Below are 20943 nucleotides of genomic sequence, written 5' to 3'. Positions count from 1 at the left end.
GTGCTATGGTATTATAATTAAAGAAATAAACTGGACGGTATAATAAAGTCGTTTTATTTACCTTTGTGATGGATCCCTTGTACGTGATTGCTCTGCGATAATTTGACCTAGTTCCTCATCAATTGTGTTCTTTTTAGCTGGGTTGATAGCTTTTTGCATCCAGTGTACAGCTGGCTAGTGCAGGTTATTTGTGGAGCCTGATTGATGGGAATTTTAATCTTGCAGTCTACACTCTGGCTTTGAACTATCAAAGTTGAAACTAGTCCAAATTTCACTGTTTTCTCTCTATTTTGTCACTCTCTCTCTCTGTCGTCTGCCTGTCTCTTTAATGTTTAAACCACCACCCCTCACTGCTGCGTTCTTGACCAATCACGTGGCTTTAACTGACGACTGGGGGCGGGGAATAAAGGATCAAAACAAGACGGCTGCCATTTTCTTTGAGGAGAACGGGCTCGTTCGCGAACGACACATCGCTCATTGTGGCAGCTCTGTGTGTATCCCGAAAAATAGTTTGTATGCCAAGGTAAAATTTTCATAAATGTAACGTTTGTAAACCGAAAAGGTCGTAAGCCAAGGGGTTTGTAAACCGAGGTATCACTGTAGTTTATTTTGTAAATATTTTACAACACTCGTACTCCCTCTTGAAAATAAGCTGGATGAAGCGGCTGGGGCAGGGCTATTTTTGGGATTCTGTGCCTGCGAGGCGACGTCGGCAACCCGATCTGACTCAGATCCCGGGTTGCCGATAAGTAGAATAAAACAAAGCGAATAATGGTGTCCAAAAATGTACGAGCCACTTCAACTTAAAATGGCCGACTTCCTATTCAAATTTGAGCTAAATAAACGACAATAAAACCCTGCCACTGCCCTTAAAAACCTCCTCATACTCCCTGCATTCAATTTAAAATTCCCCTCCTCACCCCCAAAACCCTTCACGATCACCCCCGACCCCCATCCCACTTCGTCATTACATTCCCCCCTTTTAACTGGTGTTTGCCAGTCACTCTCATTGAAGCGAAAAGATTTACGGACGGCAGCAGCCCAGCAGCGCCTCGCTCCAAAAGGACGGACGCTTGCCAGGGCGCTTACGTCTCGCACTCAAGAAAGGTCAGGCGAGGACGCCGGCCTGCGCTTAACCGGGGGCGGGCGTCCAATCGTTTTTTATTTTGTTATTTCCCAGCTCGGGACGGGGTCTCCAACAGAAACAAATGGCTCAGGTTATGTGTGTGTGTGTGTGTGTGTGTGTGTGTGTGTGTGTGTGCTGATTATGTAACAACAGCTGGAGCGCAGCCACCTCGCCAACACGTCTAGCAACATACAAGTCGTAATCGCAAAGGCTCCAGACGCTCACATTCGCGTGTTCAGACTAGAGTGTGTGTGTGTGTGACCCACATTGACAAAGGTATTCAGGTTAGCCAGCCAGGAAAATATGCAGCAAGCATGTTCAGCTCCCTCTGCCCCCCCAGCCCCACAATGACTCTCAAGAAGCTAAGCTAACATGCTAAGTGGCTTTGAAAAAAGCCTTTAACTCACTCACTGCCATTCACAAAGTTATTCGGGAATTGAACATATGACGTAGAGTGCCATTCCTTCTTCAAATTTCCATTTCCTCTCGTTCCCTCAGTTCCTCTTCCTCCCTCCACCTCTGTATGCCCCCCCCCCTGCCCATCTCAGCACAATGGGGGACAGGGCTTTCAGCTGCTCTGTCACCAAAATCTGGAACTCACTTCTTCCCAACATTCGTAACATCGATTCTCTTCCCACTTTCAAATCCCATCTCAAAACCCACCTATTTAAAATGGCATTTTCTGTGTAGCTCTTTCTCTTGTTTCGATCTATAACTGTATTTTATTGATTGTATTCTATTTGTGATTGTATTTTATTTATTATAGTACCTATGCTTGTCTGTGACTGTAGTGTCCTTGAGAGCTTTGAAATGTGCTTAAAAATAAATTTATTATTATTATTATTATTATTATTATTATTATTATTATTATTATTATTATTATTATTATTATTATTATTATTATACCTCTGAAGATGGAGGTTACTGATTCGCTGTGGCGACCCCTTAAAGGGAAAAGCCGAAAGGAAAAGAAGAAGAAGATTATTATTATTATTCCCGAGTGCAGATAAAGCGCTATGTCCTGATAAAGCACTGGCCATGGCCTCTGGTAATGTTTTTTCCCTTCCACGAGGGGGCATCATTTCCTTTTTTTCCATGTTAGCACTTTGTTCCAGCGTCAGCTGTTGTTAAAGTGCTGTATAAATCAATATGTATAAATCGCATTGTATTTTGTACGGTCACCCTCATTTCAAGCTCATATAACTGCAGACCCATATAATTTAGGAATTAACTCTATTTTTCCTAATGAAAAAAGAGAGTCGAAGGTTTCTAAGGCTGTATTGAATGTTTATGTCTTCCCAAAACCCAATATTCTGTGGGTCCTGGAATTTGAGTGAAAATGACAAAAACCCTGGCACTGGAATTGACACATTTTTGCAAATGTCTGGCAGTGAATGAGTTAAAAGATTTATTCTTACAGTAAAAAGAAAAACGACAACTCATTAGCGGAGCCTGGCGGGGTTGGAAAAATGCCAAATCGTGAGTACCAGACCGTGCGCAACAAACACAAGAAAGCCAACTTTAATGTCAGTGCTATCAGCGCTAGCCGCTAACAATCATTCAGGTTGGTTTCCCTCGGGTTGTTGGACAAACATGTTTTTTTTGGGGGGGGAGTCATGAATGGTTGACTAAATGTGTTAATCCGTCATCAGGTTGACGTGGATTTTAGCACATTGATGGCGGCTTTTTTTGCGTTAACGTAAGCGGCGGCGCTGAATGGCCTTTGCTAGTACTGAAGAGAAGGGGGGGGGGCAAGTGGGGCGCCTGTTGTTGTTACCTTTAGGCTTTAATGGACAACCGACGTCACTTTTTTGTTTCTTAACTGACATCAGAAAAACGTTTTATAGCATCTAAAATACCCAAAACACGCAGTATGATATTTTTAGTCAAATGCTAAACACCAATAAAAGTGACTTAAAGAGTCCAAAATCTGCGAAAAATTGAGCTGCGAATTGGGCATTTTCAGAAAGTCCCGCCCCCAGTTCGTGACATCACACCAAGACGTCTTGCATTGCTGGAGAATCCAAACAATGGCTTCAGATTCGGAGAATATGCTTTCTTGTTACACATCCAGTTATGACTATGATTCAAATAGTTCTGAAGAGGAAAGCATACATGTTTGCAATCGATTAAAGGATTTATTCCGTGCCATTATGAGGCAACATTGAGGGGAAATGTCTCACCAAAAAGAGGCAGAAAATGGCGACCTCCTGTGGCCACCTCCGTTTCCACAGGCTGATAAATTCCTTCTATGGAGCTTGGACGCCCTCTTCTGGCGGCTTTTGGGTGCAACACGAGGTCCCCAGACCAAACAAGTACAGCAAAATACATTGACGTGATGGAAGGTCTGCTACATTGCATCATTTTTTCGGTCAGGGGCGTTCCTTTAGTGACGTCACGTACGGACTCGTCACCAACTCAAAAACAAGACTTCCTGAATATTCAGCGTGAGTCTTAAAACGTAAAATATAGCTATATGCGGTGTAATCTTTGTAAAATACGCTCAGTAGAAGTCATTTGAAGCCATTTTAGAAATTATGGACACAACCTGTCCGGAGACGTTGGTTGTCCTTTAAAGTTACTTAAAAGTGACCCCAGAAATGGAGAGTTTCAGAAGGTCCCGCCCCCTTGTTCGTGACGTCACGCCAGGACATCATGCCTTGCTCTAGAATCAAAACAATTGCTTTGGATTTGGAGAAGATGCTTTCTTGTTACTCATCCAGTTATGAATATGATTCAAATAGTTCTGAAGAGGAAAGCATAAATGTTTGCAATCGATTAAAGAAGTCCTTCCGTATCATTTTGAGCCATCAGGACTCCAATGTAGCCTCCCGGAAAATGCACAAGATGGCGCCCAAACTCCGTTGGAAATGGGCTGATTTGTCTGCTGGGAATTTGTGTCAACTAGTATCAAATAGTAGTCTTGGTGCAACACACAACGATTCACCATCGCGTTATTTATGTTTTTTCCTTCTAATTTCGCCATCAACATGAAGTTTTCAAACCAAACAAAGTACCCAAAATGCATTGTGTGCCGCTTTCTCGGTCAGGGGTGTTCCAGACGTGACATCACGTCAGGCATCGTCATAACTTGAAAACAAGACTTCCTGAATATTCAGCGCGAGTCTTAAAACGTAAAATATAGCTACATGCTGTGGAATCTTTGTAAAATACGCTCAGTAGAAGTCATTTCAAGTTATGGACACAACTTGTCTGAAGACGTCGGTTGTCCTTTCAATGTTACTGTGTTTAGAAATGAATTGTACGTTTCGCTTTACTTCAAAGAAATTGTGTGTATATGTGTGTGGGTTTTTTAAGAATAGTTCCCTTGCACAATATGTGTTGTATTGAATAAGAAATTACAGGTCTTTACAGGCCCTGATTATTATATAGATTGATGCTGATTGACATTGCAGTCATTCTTGCATCCATCTGCTAGCGTATGCACGTTGATTGACTTTTGCCCACGTGACAACTTCACAATCATTAACCCAACTCGGGGAAATGAGCGCAACGGTCAAGAGTTGCAATGCTGTTTTGTGTGAGCGGGTTTGTGTTGTGCATCGAAATGGGGGGCAGGAAGGGGGAGGGGAGTGGTCTTGGGTCCACTGGCCGCTCCTGCTTGCTCTATGTGTTTCCAGTGTCGCAGTTTACTGCTTTTTAGAGCGGGAAAAAATGTGCTTATGTAACGGTCATGTGACTTTGCCAGAAATAGTGAAGCGGGGCTACAGCTGCTGCCTCTCCTCCTGCAGCTCGCCTCCTTGGCTATTGGCACAAAAAAAAGCAACGGACGCCGGGACGTGGAAAAAACACACATGAACACAACTCCACACACACACACACACACACACACACACACACACACACACACACACACACACACACACACACACACACACACACACACACACACACACACTACACACACACACACACACACACACACACAGGCACACACGCATACACACACTAAAAAACACTACTCATAGACCGCTCTCCATACTTAGCATTAGCAACAATTAGCATGAGCGCATTATGCTGGACGGATGGATAAGAAGAGGAAGATAAAGGAGAAAGCCCGACTAGCCGTAGCCGAGGGCGGGACGTGAGGCTAGTTAGCATCTCTGTTGCGCGTGCCTGCTTCTTGGAGACACTTCCCATGGCCCTCATTTGGAAATCAGTCTTTTTTGCTTTAATTTTGGAAGGAGTCGACTTCCTGTTCGGCGCGGTTTTTCACGACCGGCGCCGTGTACTGTATTTCCGATTTAGTTTTCTTTGCGCTCAGTGAAGATGCAGAGCTAGCGACTCATAGTCCTCATTTGATATTTAGTAATTTTCTGCTTTAATTTTAGAAGGAGTCCACTTCTTGTTCCACGGTGCTTTTCACGACCGGCGCGCTGTACTGTATTTTCGATTTAGTTTACTTTGCGCTCTGGGAAGATGGAGAGCTAGCATGTTAGCTAGCGACTTAGGAGGGAGCAAATTATTTCAGAATTGAACCACAAAGAATTCAACCCCCGCTGTTTTCATTTTGCAACAGAGGGATTTCAATGTTTTATGGCTGCAATTCAGTCTGCGGGATGTATATTTTGGTGATTTATGGATAAAAACGGCAGTGTTTCCTCTCGATCGTTAATCATGGTTTTCTACAGGACTTTGAACTGTTGCCAAATCTCCCGGCAAATTGCCGTTTTCATGTTTATTATGTTTGTTAAAGTCATTATAAGTGCCTCGCATGCTGGGTCAGAGAGGACATAATTTCATCTGTGCTGTATATCACACATATTAGCATATTTGACAATAAAGCTGATTTTGACTTCTGACTTTGTGATTTTTGATGCCGCATGATGAGACTCTGTCCATCTGACGAAGCTGGATCACCAGTAACTCAAACTTGCAAGAAAAAACAAAACCCAAATTAATTCGGGAATGGCGCTCCACGTCATATTGGCAGTGAATGAGTTAAAAACGTTATTCAACAGCACTAATGCGTCGGTCACAATGAGACGCGAAACAATGAAGTGACGTATAAGGAAGCGAAGGGGAGTCGAGTGATGCGTTCAGGTGCGCTCAGTTTGGTCGAGATCCGATTTTCAGTTACAAACCGTGGCATAAAAAAAAAACTCTAACATTGTGGCCGAATTGGTCGAGAACCAAGACGTTTAAAAACCGAGGTTTGACTGTATGTGAATGCATAAGTGCTCACTTGCAAGTATGCTGCGGTCATCCAAATATCGGTCAAATCACAACAACCATGCCCGATGTTAAGTACTGCACTACTTTGACCCCCGAAAAGCGCATCATATGCTGATATGTATCATTTGTTTCTTAGGCCAGCACAACTACCTTTGCGCCGGGAGAAACGACTGCATCATCGACAAGATCCGACGAAAAAACTGTCCGGCGTGCCGCGTGCGCAAGTGCCTCCAGGCCGGGATGAATCTCGGAGGTGAGGATTTCAAGTACCGTAGCTAAGATGCGAATGCGATAAAACACCCCCTTTTCCTTTTCATTGAAAAACAAACCTAATTGCCGTTACCAATCGGTAATCACGACTCGCCCGACTATAAGACTTGCTTCTGGTGTACCACAAGGATCAATTTTAGGTCCCATTTTATTTCCCATTTACATGCTAAGCAAATATCCGAGTGCCACAAAGTTTCCTTTTGACTGTGCGAATATAAGACAGATATACTTTCTAAACGAGACTATGAGTTTCTGAAAAAGTACGGCTTTCCGACATCAGTTGGTGAAGCTGCACAAAGAAAATTACGACTCAGCAACTCTTCGGCGAACGGAACAGAACCAAAATACAGTAAAGTCTCGTTATATCGATATTCTCGGGAGTCGGAAAAAATATTGATCTAACTGGACTATCGATATATCCGATCCTGCGGCATGTAAATTTTCTCCTTGCGTTCATAGAAATAGTATCGTAATAAGCAGTACTATCGATATAACGATATCGATATAACGAGACTTTACTGTAGTTCCATCCTGTCAAATATGTCACTCACAGCCTATTTAACCAATTTTTTGGGGTGTCATCTTGGCGAACTGCGGCTAACACTGCGCTACCTTCCCACAGCTCGCAAATCCAAGAAGTTGGGCAAGTTAAAGGGTGTCGGCGAGGACCTACAGGCAGCCAAGGAGAGCCAGCCGGCATCCGGCGTGGACTTCCTGTCGTCAGAGAAGGAGCTTAATGCTAACGCCGCCGGCGCTGCCCTGATGCCCCGTGGGGCTAGCGTGGTCACACCTTTCCTGCCGCCGTCCATCTGCAGCGTGCTTGAGCTCATCGAGCCCGAAGAGGTGTACTCGGGCTTCGATAATACGCAGCCCGACACCACCGACCACCTGCTGTCCAGCCTCAACTGCCTGGCCGGCAAGCAGATGGTGCGCATGGTCAAGTGGGCCAAAGTACTTCCAGGTTAGTGCAGGCGGACGGGGGGGGGGGGGGGGGGGGGGGGGGGGGGGGGTCCTAGATGCTATTTTGGGCTTAGCTTTGTTTATTTATTTTTCATTTGAAAAGAATGTTATTTCGAGCAATAACCTTGAATTGAACAGTGCGTTAAAATGCGAACAACAATGATGTGACGAATGAAATATGGCGGAGTGCTATAAGGGTACGATTTTAACATCCTGATTCCTGGAAAAAAAAAAATGGAGGAAGCGGTTTCTTTTTCCGTCATCTGTACTTCTTTGAAGGTGTCGGACGTTTGGCTCCTCATCCAAAGAGCTTCGTCAGGGAAATAATGTTGTGCTGGTAACCCTGGCCCTATATCGCTAATGGACAGACGTACCCCTGCTCTACAGTTGGGGGAGCAGTGGACCACTGCTTGAAGCCAATCTGATTATTTCTATTGTTCTATCCCTGGCTCTGATTTCACCTCATTAGCCAATCTGATTACCTCTCCACTCTGATTACTCTATAGGTCTGTCCCTGGCTCTAGATTCACCGCATTAGCCAATCCGATTACCTCTAATGTTCTATCCCTGGCCCTGATTTACCTCATTAGCATGACTAAGCCTACGTGGCCTAAGAAGTCTGTTGTAAGCACGGTCTAAATCAAACATTAAGCCAATCCAAAGCCAGGGTCTACTGCTCCCCCAATCGTAGAGCAGGGACCCAACAGAGCAGGGGTCCGTCTGTACATTAGGGATATAGGGCCATGGTTACCAGCACAACTTTAAATCGCTGACTAAGCGCTTCGGATGCGGAGCGAAACATCCTACACCTTCAAAGAAGTACAGATGACGGCTGAAGAAACCTTTTTCCTCGATTTGACAAATTGTCATTTTAGTTTTGCACTTTGAATATTCCACTTTCTATGAAGTGTCTGTCCGCAAAGCCTCTTTTCATGCAATTTCACATTTTAATGAAGGCGATATTCATGCGCACGGTGTCTGCCAGGCTTTTTTTTCCTGTCTCCTTCCCGCCCTCCCTCTTTCCTTTCAGAGACCGCAAACGGGTTGGTAAATCTTACAATAAGATTAGCGACGGAATCCTATTTGAGCGTTAAATAGCAATGTGGAGTGAGAAGAGTGAAGGCATTTTACATGGCGGCTTTGGCCAGATGTTGCCTCTGATTCGTCTCATTAAAGTGAAGTGAAATGAGATAAGGATGTTCCGTCTGCGAAGATCAACTGGTTAGCTTCAAAGTCGGAGGCCTATTAAATCACATCCTGTTGTGGTGCTCAACAAGTTGACCCATGAATAAAAAGTTTGTATAGCTTTAATGTACCAAATGATCGGGATAAAATCTCCATTTGAATTAACCAGATTTTGTAAAATGATATTTTGGGGGATTTATTGATAGTCAGATATTTTTTATTTCAATGTTGAATCTTTTCCACAAGTCGTGAACGTGCCTTAGAATTATAATACAGTATATTTTTTCTTCATTTGTGTGAATTTGACATGCTTTAAAGCAGTGGTCCCCAACCTTTTCTGCGCCACGGACCGGTTTAATGTCAGACACTATTTTCACAGACCGGCGGATAAAGAAACTTTCCTAAGACGTTTGTTTTTTTTACTCATTTTTCTAGCTTACGGTGGGCTAATTTTGTCCTCTATTCCCCGCCAACAGTCTTCGGTTAAAGCCACGTGATTGGTCAAGAACGCAGCAGTGAGGGCGGGTGGTTTAAACATTAAAGAGACAGGCAGACAACAGTGAGAGAATTTCAACTTTGATAGTTCAAAGGCAGTGTACACTGCAAGGTTAAAATATCCCATCAATCAGGCTCCACAAACAACCCGTACAAGCCATCTGTACACTTGATGCAAAAAGCTATCCACCCAGCTAAACAGAACACAATTGATGAGGAAAATGGTAAAATTATCGCAGAGAAAGCACCTCCAATGGATCATTCATCAAGATGGTAAAAGAAGAAGGTTACATTCCTCATCAAGTGTTTAATGCTGATGAAACCGGCCACTCCATTCCATCAAGCCATCAACGACCATCACAAAGGTAAATAAAACGACTTTATTATACAGTACAGTTTATTTCTTTAATTAAAATTTCATCGCACATTTATTATACACAAAATAAGCTATATTTTGTGTAGTTTTAAGGCTTAGAAAATTAGAAAGTAGAAAATTATGTATTATGGGGACCTGGGAACAAATTATTCTCATTGTAATGGTTTCCTATGAGAAATTTATTTTTGGGATACACACTTTTCGCCTTATACACTCTATCTGGGAACCAATTAAGTTCGTAAGCGAAGGTATCACTGTACTTGATTATTTTCAAAATTGCCTTGTTATTTATTAATTTTTTTATTACACCAAAACATTGACAAGCCAACATTTGAAACACATTTGATGGCATTTTCGTTATTTTCACCGGTGAAAAACTGCAAAACGATTGTGATACAAACTGAACTTGTATGTCGAGGCAGCGGCCGATCGCATGAAGCAATTCTAAATAACCGTGGCGACATCCCCACAGATGCAAATAGTCCCAGCGCCTGGCGGATAACTCTGTCCTCAGTTGGCTTTTTTTATTATTTGGGGGGGGGGGGGGGGTCTTGTTATGTGGCGCATGTGGATTTCCTCGCCAGGCATTGATTGAGAGTTTGGCAGCGTTCCCATTCCGCCGTCTATTTATGGCGGCCCTCGCAAAAGCATCATAAACGGAATCCCTCAATGGGGTTTTGCATCTTAGCAGCAGACGCGACATTATTCCTGACTGGCTAAATAAATCATAGAGATAACACGACGTTCAGGAAAAGCTATTGCGGCCCGCTCTGGACAACTGCTATTCCATTCATTTTCATTGTTTTCAATTGTTAGCTTACTATGGCCTGTTTTCAATTGCAAGCTCACTTTGGCCTGTTTTCAATTGTTAGCTTACTTTGGTCTGTTTTCAATTGTTAGCTACTTTGGTCTGTTTTCAATTGTTAGCTTACATCGGTCTGTATTCCTTTGTTAGCTTACTTTGGTCTGTTTTCAAATTTTTTCTTACTTTGGTCTGTTTTCAATTGTTAGTTTACTATGGCCTGTTTTCAATTGTAAGCTTACTTTGGTCTGTTTTCAATTGTTAGCTTACTTTGGCCTGTTTTCAATTGTAAGCTTACTTTGGTCTGTTTTCAATTGTTAACTTACTTTGGTCTGTTTTCAATTGTTAGCTTATTTTGGCCTGTTTTCAATTGTTAGCTTACTTTGGTCTGTTTTCAATTGTTAGCTACTTTGGTCTGTTTTCAATTGTTAGCTTATTTTGGTCTGTTTTTAATTGTTAGCTTACATCGGTCTGTATTCAATTGTTAGCTTACTTTGGTCTGTTTTTAATTGTTATCTTACTTTGGTCTGTTTTCAATAGTTAGCTTACTTTAGTCTGTTTCCAACTGTTAGCTTAGATTGGTCTGTTTTCAATTGTTAGCTTACTTTGGTCTGTTTTCAATTGTTAGCTACTTTGGTCTGTTTTCAATTGTTAGCTTATTTTGGTCTGTTTTCAATTGTTAGCTTATTTTGGTCTGTTTTCAATTGTTAGCTTATTTTAGTCTGTTTCCAACTGTTAGCCTACATTGGTCTGTTTTCAATTGTTAACTTACTTTGGTCTGTTTTCAATTATTAGCTTTCTTTGGTCACCGTTCGGAGAAATGTGCGAGGCACCCAATTGTAATTCGACGTCATTCTTTAAAGTAGTTCTAGTTTGGTGTACGATCAGAAACGATCAATTGTGAGTTGAAAAAAAATGCTTCTAGAAGGCATATTGATGAATCGACTACAACTATGCTAGCAGTGGGATTAGCGTCATTAATAAAAACAACAACAATCGACATTTCTGCGTATCTTGGAATGTTATGGAGCAAATAAGTCACCTAATCATCATAGTACCGTTTTTGGGTGGGGACTTTTGCTACTCTGACAATTTGAATGTAAATAAAAATCTGCTTTAAAAAAACCTGCTCACAGAATCGGCGGTCGATGAGTCGATTGTAAACAATTTCAATCCCAACATATGACTCAACCCAAAATAATCAACTAATTAATCAGTTCATTAATTAATGTATTTTTGTTTATTTATTTTTGCTGAAGGTTTTCGTGGCCTGCCCATCGAGGACCAAATTACGTTGATCCAGTACTCGTGGATGTGCCTGTCTTCATTTTGTCTCGGCTGGCGCTCCTACAAACACACTAACGGACAGCTGCTTTACTTTGCCCCTGACCTCATCTTCAATGAGTAGGTCCATGCACACACGCACGCGCACACACACACAAACTAAATGAAATAAATAAATTGGATTGGATTAACCATTATTAGTTTCTCTGTAGAGAAATTCACAGTCCACAGCAGCAAAGTAATGAAAGGAAGAGGAAAGGAAATGAAGAAGTATGAAAACAAAATACAGGAGCTGCTGTAAAGGCAGTCACTCCTGCGGAGCCATCTTGAAGTCCAAACAAAAAAAAAACTAAATAACTAAATAATAACAACACAAAGACACAGTCATTCAATCTTAAGCACTTTCTGCACCCTCTTTGTTGTATGAAGCAGTTCTAGATAAAAGAGAAGATCAAAGCGTCCTTTTCACCAGTGCATCAGGGATGTCATGGTGGAATGTGCACATCTGCTAAAAGCTAAATGTTGAAAGCATACACGCAGCTGTAGCATCCATTGACGAAAAGAGGTTGTCTCACATCTCTTGTGCCACGTCAATCCGCTTCAATTCCAAGCCGCGACAGTTCCACATACGTATTGGCGCTCTGCGCTGAAATTGCAGCAGACTACATTGAAAACAACAACAAATTGGGGAGTGAGATGTTAAATTTTAGACCTCCCATACTTCGTAAACCACTTTATAAACACAATAAAATATTTCAAGTGAGTCTTTGGATGTTTGGCATCATGTCTTTGGATGTTTGGCATCTCATCGAGCAATACTTTTCAACAATGGAGCGCTTCCTTTTCGTCTTAACGCCGCCGTATTTAACGATCCTCCCCCGATGTATTTTCCAGGGAGCGGATGCAGCAGTCTGCCATGTACAGCCTCTGCCTGGGCATGAGGCAAGTGAGCCAAGAGTTTGTTCGGCTGCAGCTCACCTACAACGAGTTCCTCTCCATGAAAGTCCTGCTGCTCCTCAGCACAAGTAAGACCTGGTGTAACGGATTTTCCGGGGCGTACCCAAAAGCCTTGATTTTCTTCAAAAGATGAAACTGCGCCTTATATGCCGGTGCACTTTATATGTGAAGTAATATTGATAATAATAATAATAATAATAATAATAATAATATTGCATTTATAAGCGGCTTTTAAAACTCTCAAGGTCACTTTACAGTCACAGGATCAGTTTTTCTGTGGGTGAGCAGCGGCAGCCACAAGCGCCAGCGTTCACTCAACCCAGAAGTAACTGAAATAGATAGAAAGCTAGCTAGCTAGCTAATAGATAACTAATAGATAGATAGCTTATAATAATAATAATAATAATAATACAAGTCTCGTTATATCGATATTCAAGGGAGTCCGAAAAAATATCGATATAACCGGGACTATCGATATATCCGACCCTGTTTGCATGTAATTTTCTCCGTGCGTGCATAGAAATAGTATCGATATAACTGGGACTATCGATATATCCGATATCGATATAACGAGACTTTACTGTAATAATAATAGTACTAGTACGACTACTACTACTACTACTAATAATAATAATAATACATTTAATTTATAAGCGCCTTTCAAAACTCGCAAGGTCACTTTACAGTCACAGGATAAGTTTTTCCATGGGTGAGCAGCGGCAGCCACATATGCCAGTGTTCACTCAACCCAGAATAACTCAAATAGATAGAAAGCTAGCTAGCTAATAGATAACTAATACCCCCGCCCCTTTAGAAGTTTTGCATAACCTCAGTCTCTACTGTAAAACCTCATAATGTGGTGTGCCTTATATTTGGAAACATTTTATAGATTTCTATATTATATTTGGAAAACGTTTTTCATTCATCGATGGACCACTCCTGTACAACTGAGAGCATACGCAGACGTCAGAAAAGAAGAGTTAATTCCGAAATGATATGGGTCTTATATGAGCTTGAAATGAGGGCAGCTGTCCATAAAACGGGACACATTGGGTCAATTGCCAGAAATATTCTGATGAATAAAAAAATGTAAAACAACTAAAATTAAAAAACCTGACTAAATCGTGAAAACCTGCCTGGATAATTTTTGACTTGAAAGTAGACTGGATATTGTTTAACAAAAATACAATAAAAAGCAAAAGTGGATTTTTTTCCAAAACAGACTACATTTCATGACACACGGATAAACGAAAAAAAAAAAAAAAAACAAAAACAAAACAAAGACAAAAGAAGAGTCAAAGGGGGGTAGGGGGGTCATGGCTGGGCCTTCTGTTGCCGCAACCTCCCCCGTCCGGTCTTGCCTGGAGCTTTGCCACCGAGGCCCGGCCGACCTCCAAAAGCTGCCGCCATTTTTACTTTCGAGCATTTGCTAAAGCGAGGCAAAGCCGAGGAAGATTCAGAGCTGCTGACGCTCTCTCTGACCTTGGCTTTGGGTTGCAACCCAGATCCGCGGTGTCCGATGACTCCCGTTTTGGCGTCGCGCTTTGACCTCACTGCCGCGTAGACTGACACGATGCTGCTAATGAATCACCGCTTCGAACAATAAAGCTACTTCGGTCCGTCCCTTCAAACGGAATTTTCAAGATACGAAACGCCTCAACGGGAAAATAAAAGCTTGTGTTATGAAAAAAAAAATCAAAATGGCAGGCAAAAAACATCTCTGAGCCAAAATATGGTCTAAAAGAGGACAACAAATAAAATCGATTGATTTTTTTCTACATGATGCACGACTGTCATTTATTGCGCAATGAGCCAATTGCAACATGCATTTGTTACATATTTTCAATCATTTTTTTTATGCTTTATGAAATAGTTGTCTGAATTTTGGGTGGCTTGGAACGGATTAGGGCATTTACATGGACAACATGTCCCTTTTCACTTCCTGTTAAGAAATTTCTTCCAGAACCATAACATTTTGCAAGTAGATATACCACTATATGTGTATTTATTGAAATATTAAAATAAAAAATAAACAGATAAATAAATAAATAAATAAATAAATCGTGTTGCAATCACACTCCCGCTCTTAGATGACGTCATTTTTTTTGTCTAGTCAATAGAATAGTCAATAATAAAAAAGATTGCATAACACCAGCCTGACCTTTTTAAATATATATATATATATATATATATATATATATATATATATATATATATATATATATATATATATATATATATATATATATATGTGTGTGTATTTATTTATGACTTCTGCGAAAACAAATGTGGAGAAAATTTCACGTCGATAGACAATTGTTAACATTTTTATTAACTCATTCATTGCCAGACGATGTGCAAAAATGTGTCCACTCCAGTGCCAGGGCTTTTGTCATTGTCACTCGAATTCCAGGACTCACAGAATATTGAGGTTTAAGACTACATAAGCATTCAATACAGCATAAAAAATCTTAAAAAACTCGTCTTTCATGAGAATTTCATTAAAAAAACATTATTCCATTAGTTAGTTTTCTGTATCTGTATAGGAACGATGTATTTTTATGTAAATATTTTATATAAATATATTATGTAAATTATATTGCTATTTTATGTAAATATTTATTTTTTTTGTAAAAAAAAACTGTCATATGGATAAAAGTCTAGTCTTTGAAGTTGCATTTGACATATGTTCCAAAAAAGGCACCCACTCAATTGAGGTCTTTCATGACGATTGTACCTAATTAGGCACATGATAAATTTTCTTTATTATTGGAAAATATTAAAAAATGAAGCTACTAGTATGCTATTATATCCATCAATGACCATAAAAACTGAACAAAAACATTTTTTTCTTACAAAAAAATATTTCGGGCAGTAGAGGGTTAATCAAAGTGGTCCAAAATGGCTGCCTCACAACAAAATGGCAGACTTCCTGCTCAATCACGTTCACGCGCGAGTTTCGTGTCGACAGCTGTGAAATAGGTGTGTGTGTGTGTGTGTGTGTGTGTGTGTGTGTGTGTGTGTGTGTGTGTGTGTGTGTGTGTGTGTGTGTGTGTGCGTGTGTGTGTGTGTGTGTATTTCCATAGCCATTTTCTTTTAATGGAATTGACTCCCCAAAATGGCTGCTTCACCCAAACTAAAACAGTTCATTTTCAGACTTTGATCCATGTTGTTCATGTACCGCTACAATACACCCAAACTTTTCCAAATTTTCCAGGGTTAACCCCTGAGCAAGTTTGAAATCAAATTTCAGGCATATCAAGGCCTCTAAACAGGCTTCGTTACCCGCAGCGAAAACATATCTGGCACCAATTACCTCTATACGGGGTCTGTGGAGTGGGCACATCCTCTGTCTCGCTCCTAAATGCCAGGTCACATTCAATTCAGGTTATGTATGTTAGCAGGAAGGAAATAAAATCAAGGAAAAAAACAAAATAAAACAACAAACGCCCAAACACATGCTTTGGGTATTAGCACATTGTTGTCATGTTAGCCATGAAATAAGTTCTGCCCGCTTCACACAACGTGTCTATTTTTAAATCTTCCTGGTGAAAGCCGCGCCTCCAGGAATTTGCTCATCTGTGCGCGAAAGAGCCAAAAACGATCAAGACGAATACGCAAGCGAGCGCTTTCCCGAGCATTTGACCTTAGCTGCGTCGCGCCCTTAAACGGATGCAATGCTAACTGACAGGAAGTGGCCAACGGGCTTCTTCGTTGTTGGCTCGTCAAAAGCATTGCTGGATTTAAAAAAAATGAATAAATGGCGCAATAAAACAGTGACTTGTGTTCAACGCAATAAATTCATTTTTGTCTATTTTTCCAAGCTACTTTTTCATGGAATTCGTCCCCAAACTGGCTTCCCCATAACAAAATGGCAGACGTCCAACTCAATCAAGGCACGGATTCTTGACACATTCACCCAGTTATTTTTTCCTAAGGCCATTATTTTTTTTCTGCTCCGAATTGGGAAGTTCTCCGTTGTGAGACTAATAAAGGTTATCTTATCTAACAGTTGTCAAAGTCAAGGCCCGGGGGCACAATCTGTCCCGCCACATCGCTTTATTCGGCCCGCAAAAGCAAATCAAACTTCCTCATATCTCTTAATGCTCACGACTGAGACGACAGGAAAAAAAATAGTTAAACAAAAGCGATAGTCATAGAATATAGGAAATGTTTTTTTTTTTCTCGTTGGGAATGGAATATTTAATGCCATTAGCCAGGTCGATTATTGATTAACTCATTCACTGCCAGACATGTGCAGAAATGTTTCCATTCCAGTGCCAGGGTTTTTATCATGTTCACTCAAACTGCAAGGCCCACACAGAATATTGAGTTTTATGATGACATAAACATTCAAGAAACCTTAGACTCTCTTCTTTTAACAGAAAAGAAGAATTAATTCCTAAATTATAAAGGTCTGGAGTTATCTGAGCTTGAAATGAGGGTGGCTGTCCAAAATACAATGCAATACATACATATTGGTTTACATAGCGCAGCTAAAGCTGGAACAAAACGCTAACATGGAAAAAAGGGAAATGCTGGGAAGGGAAATGCCCTTGTGGAAAAGAATAAAAAACAGTGCCAGAGGCCATGGCCAGCGCTTTATCAGCACAAGTATGAAAAAACCAGAACCCAAACAAATTCGGGAATGGCGCTCTACGTCATATTTTCAATTCCCGAATAAATTTGGGAATTGCAGAGAATGAGTTAAATTCTTACGACGACTACTAAAACAACAGAACCAATTGACTCCAGTAGATGAGGGAAACCTGCACATCTGAATTACTGGATGGGTGGATCACGTACACTATTTCTTGCGCACCTAAGACACAGTTGTCAAAGTTAAGGTACGGGGGCCAAATCTGGCCCGCCACATCATTTTATTCAGTCCGCGAAAGCAAATCAAACTTGTAAAATTCTGAACCAAAATTTCAAATTGTCGTATGTCAACCATAACGGTCGTTTTGACTTCAAATTTGAAAACTACTTATTCATTCATTTGTTGTTCATTCTAAATGATACTACTACTACGACTACTACTAATACTACTACTACTACTTATAATAATAATAATAATAACTTTCATTTATAAGCGGCTTTCAAAACTCTTAAGGTCACTTTACAGTCACAGGATAAGTTTTGATGTGAGTGAGCAGCAGCAGCCACACGCGCTAGCGTTCACTCATCATGGAAGTAAATAGAAAGCTAGCTAGCCAGCTGGTAGAGAGCTAATAGATAGCCAACTGATAGCTCGCTAGATAGCTAGCCACCTAGATAGCTATATAGCTAGCTAGCTAGATAGTTAGCTAATACACTGAATGCCACTAAAATACAGATATAAAGCTAGCTAGCCAGCTAGTAGATAGCTAGTAGATAGCCAACAGATAGTTCGCTAGATAGCTAGCCACCTAGATAGCTATATAGCTAGTTAGCTGGATAGCTATAAAGTTAGTTAGTTAATACACATAATGTCACTAAGATACACAGATAGATAGCTAATAGATAGCCAACAGATAGCTCGCTAGATAGCTAGCCACCTAGATAGCTATATAGCTAGCTAGCTGGCTAGATAGTTAGTTAGCTAATACACTGAATGCCACTAAAATACAGATATAAAGCTAGCTAGCCAGCTAGTAGATAGCTAATAGATAGCCAACAGATAGTTCGCTAGATAGCTAGCCACCTAGATAGCTATGTAGCTAGCTAGTTAGATAGTTAATTAGCTAATACACTGAATGTCACTAAACTACAGATAGAAAGCTAGCTAGTTAGCTAATACACTGAATGCCACTAAAATACAGATAGAAAGCTAGTTAGCCAGCTAGTAGATAGCTAATATATGTAATATGTGGGGAAGAGGGGTGAAACATTGTCATGGCTTCGCCAAATTCAGAACGCGCCCTGAGAGAAAACCGTCACTACAACGTGGCCTGCGACAAAAAAATGAGTTTGACGACCTTGTCTTATCTGCTTGCTTCGCAGTTCCCAAAGAGGGTCTGAAGAACCAAGCGGCGTTCGAGGAAATGCGAGTTAATTACATCAAGGAGCTCCGACGCGCCGTGGGGAAGGCCACCAACAACTCCGGCCAGACCTGGCAGCGCTTTTTCCAGCTCACCAAGCTACTGGACGCCATGCACGGTGTAAGTATACCACGCCGGTCGCACCACTCACTTTGGCAGGCATGGGAGGTGCTCACTGGTAAATTTGGCTGGCTGATATCATTGGAATTTTTTCTTTCTGGAATGGCAGCAGAGAGGATTTGGATCATACTTAGCGGTTGGCTGATGCAGCGGCTCCAAATAAGACTTAGCGCATCCCAATCTGGCCCCCTGAGGGGTTGCCGTTACTTCGGCCTGTCCAGAACAGAAGGGGAGGAGGGGGGTGAATGCCAAGTGACAGCAAACGTGAATGCGTGCATAAGTGGGATGAAGTCGATTGAACCAGAAAGTGGTCAGAGTCCATTCCGCTACTCAAAACGAAAGTAGAGTCCGAGTCCATTTTGATTTCTCTACATAATAGTCCAAAGAAGAGTTGATTTCCAATGTCAGTGTGTTCTGTATTTTTTGTGCATCTTCCAGGACCAAAAATGACACATTTGCAATTTTGCAAAATTCAGTATGAATCGGAGCGCAAGAATATACAACGCCAAGATCGCAATATGAATATTTCATATTTCATATTTCTATTTGAGCAGAGATTGTTTTGTAAGAATGAAGTTGCAAAATAATCCAAACCCAGTTTTATGGGGTTATTTTTTTCGGACGTAGAAATGCCATTGTAGTTTTGCACCAATAGTTTAGATTCGATCATAGCATCAAAATGCTCAAAAAGTAACAACAATTCTTATATCCCCCAAAAATATCAAAAACTTTTCAAAACACCCCAAAAAAATTTATACGGGGGAATATAATTGTAATATGTTGTAATAAGATTTTGGCTTCCATAAATTATTTTCAGTGATTTCACAACAAACGAAGATAAACTTGTGAGTTTACATATTTATCATTCTTCCCGATGACATTAAAAAGTAATTAAAATTCCTATTTCCCCCAAAAAATCTACAATTGCCAATAAAGAAAAATTCTAAATTACACCAAAACAATGATGAGATCTATCTATCTATCTACCCCCCCCCCCCCCCCCTCCCCTCTCTCTCTCTCTCTCTCTCTCTCTCTCTCTCTCTCTCTCTCTCTCTCTCTCTCTCTCTCTCTCTCTCTCTCTCTCTCTCTATATATATATATATATATATATATATATATATATAGTATTTTTTTTTGTGATTTCACAACAAACAAACTTGTGAATTTACATATTTACCATTCTTTCCCCTTATATTAAAAAGCTTGTTGCTAGGCAGAATTCATCGGTCAGAATCAAGTTTTCAATATATTGGTATTTACCAGTTACAGAAGAAACTACTTGTTGAGAAATTAATCAAATAATAAGTCAACAAGAACCGAAAGGAAAAATCAGCACTTAAGAGCACATAAAATGATTTAAGGAAAAAAAATAGTTGTTAAAGGACGACATGATTAGCTGACAAAAACTTGTTTTGACTTGCATAGCAGAGCAGCTCAGTTTTTGTTTCCCCCTGGGTCATATATAAAAAAAAAGATTGCTTGGCATCATTCAAAAGGCTTAAACTTATGTGGCCCGTTGGCCAATGGAAAAAAAAGTCAGAAACTACTATGTATGGAATATAATTTTTAAAAAAATTGTTTATTATTATTTGTTTCCTTTTTGTGCGGCAGTTGGTGGCCAACCTGCTGGATTTCTGCTTCTACACCTTCCGCGAGTCGCGGGCCCTGAAAGTGGCATTCCCCGAGATGCTGGTAGAGATCATCAGCGACCAGATACCAAAGGTGGAGTCGGGACTCACCCACACCATCTACTTCCACAAGAAGTGACACTGCCCCCCCCACACCCCCCAAAAAATTTGAATTGAAAAAGTCAAACTGAAAAACATTCACAAACGCTTGGCCGAGAACTTTGGAGAAACGGCAAGGGGCGGAAAACATTGCGAGAATGATCGTCGTGATGGAGAAAAAAAAAGAAAAAAAGACTGGAATTGTCGGATCGGAGTCGGTAATTTAACCCCTCTACCATGCCGCCCGCCTACCCTAAACCCCCCGTCCCCCTTGTGCACCCCAAAGACGCTTAACAATCTTTTCAACGGAGATAAAGCCATACATTTCCTTGGATGTGCTAGTGCGACGTTCACACTAACACACCCCACGATACAGATGCACTTAAAAAAAAAAACACTCAAATTAACTCATTCACTGCCAGATG

The 20943-nt window shown here is 40.8% G+C and overlaps 1 protein-coding gene across 1 annotated transcript in view; it reads left to right on the top strand.

Moving 5' to 3' along the window:
- The window catches only part of nr3c2 (nuclear receptor subfamily 3, group C, member 2), a 66324-nt gene extending 45381 nt beyond the window's left edge, over positions 1-20943 (top strand). The window contains exons 4-9 of the mRNA XM_089007146.1: positions 6459-6575; positions 7215-7553; positions 11670-11814; positions 12589-12719; positions 18634-18791; positions 20403-20943. Coding sequence (XP_088863272.1) covers positions 6459-6575; positions 7215-7553; positions 11670-11814; positions 12589-12719; positions 18634-18791; positions 20403-20558 — 1046 coding nt within the window. The 3' untranslated portion in view covers positions 20559-20943. The remainder of the gene's footprint in view (positions 1-6458; positions 6576-7214; positions 7554-11669; positions 11815-12588; positions 12720-18633; positions 18792-20402) is intronic.

This window comes from Hippocampus bargibanti, linkage group LG10 (assembly GCF_051943395.1).
Source record: "Hippocampus bargibanti isolate YZ-2025 linkage group LG10, ASM5194339v1, whole genome shotgun sequence".
Lineage (NCBI taxonomy): Eukaryota > Metazoa > Chordata > Actinopteri > Syngnathiformes > Syngnathidae > Hippocampus > Hippocampus bargibanti.
This window is presented reverse-complemented; position numbering and strand designations above follow the sequence as displayed.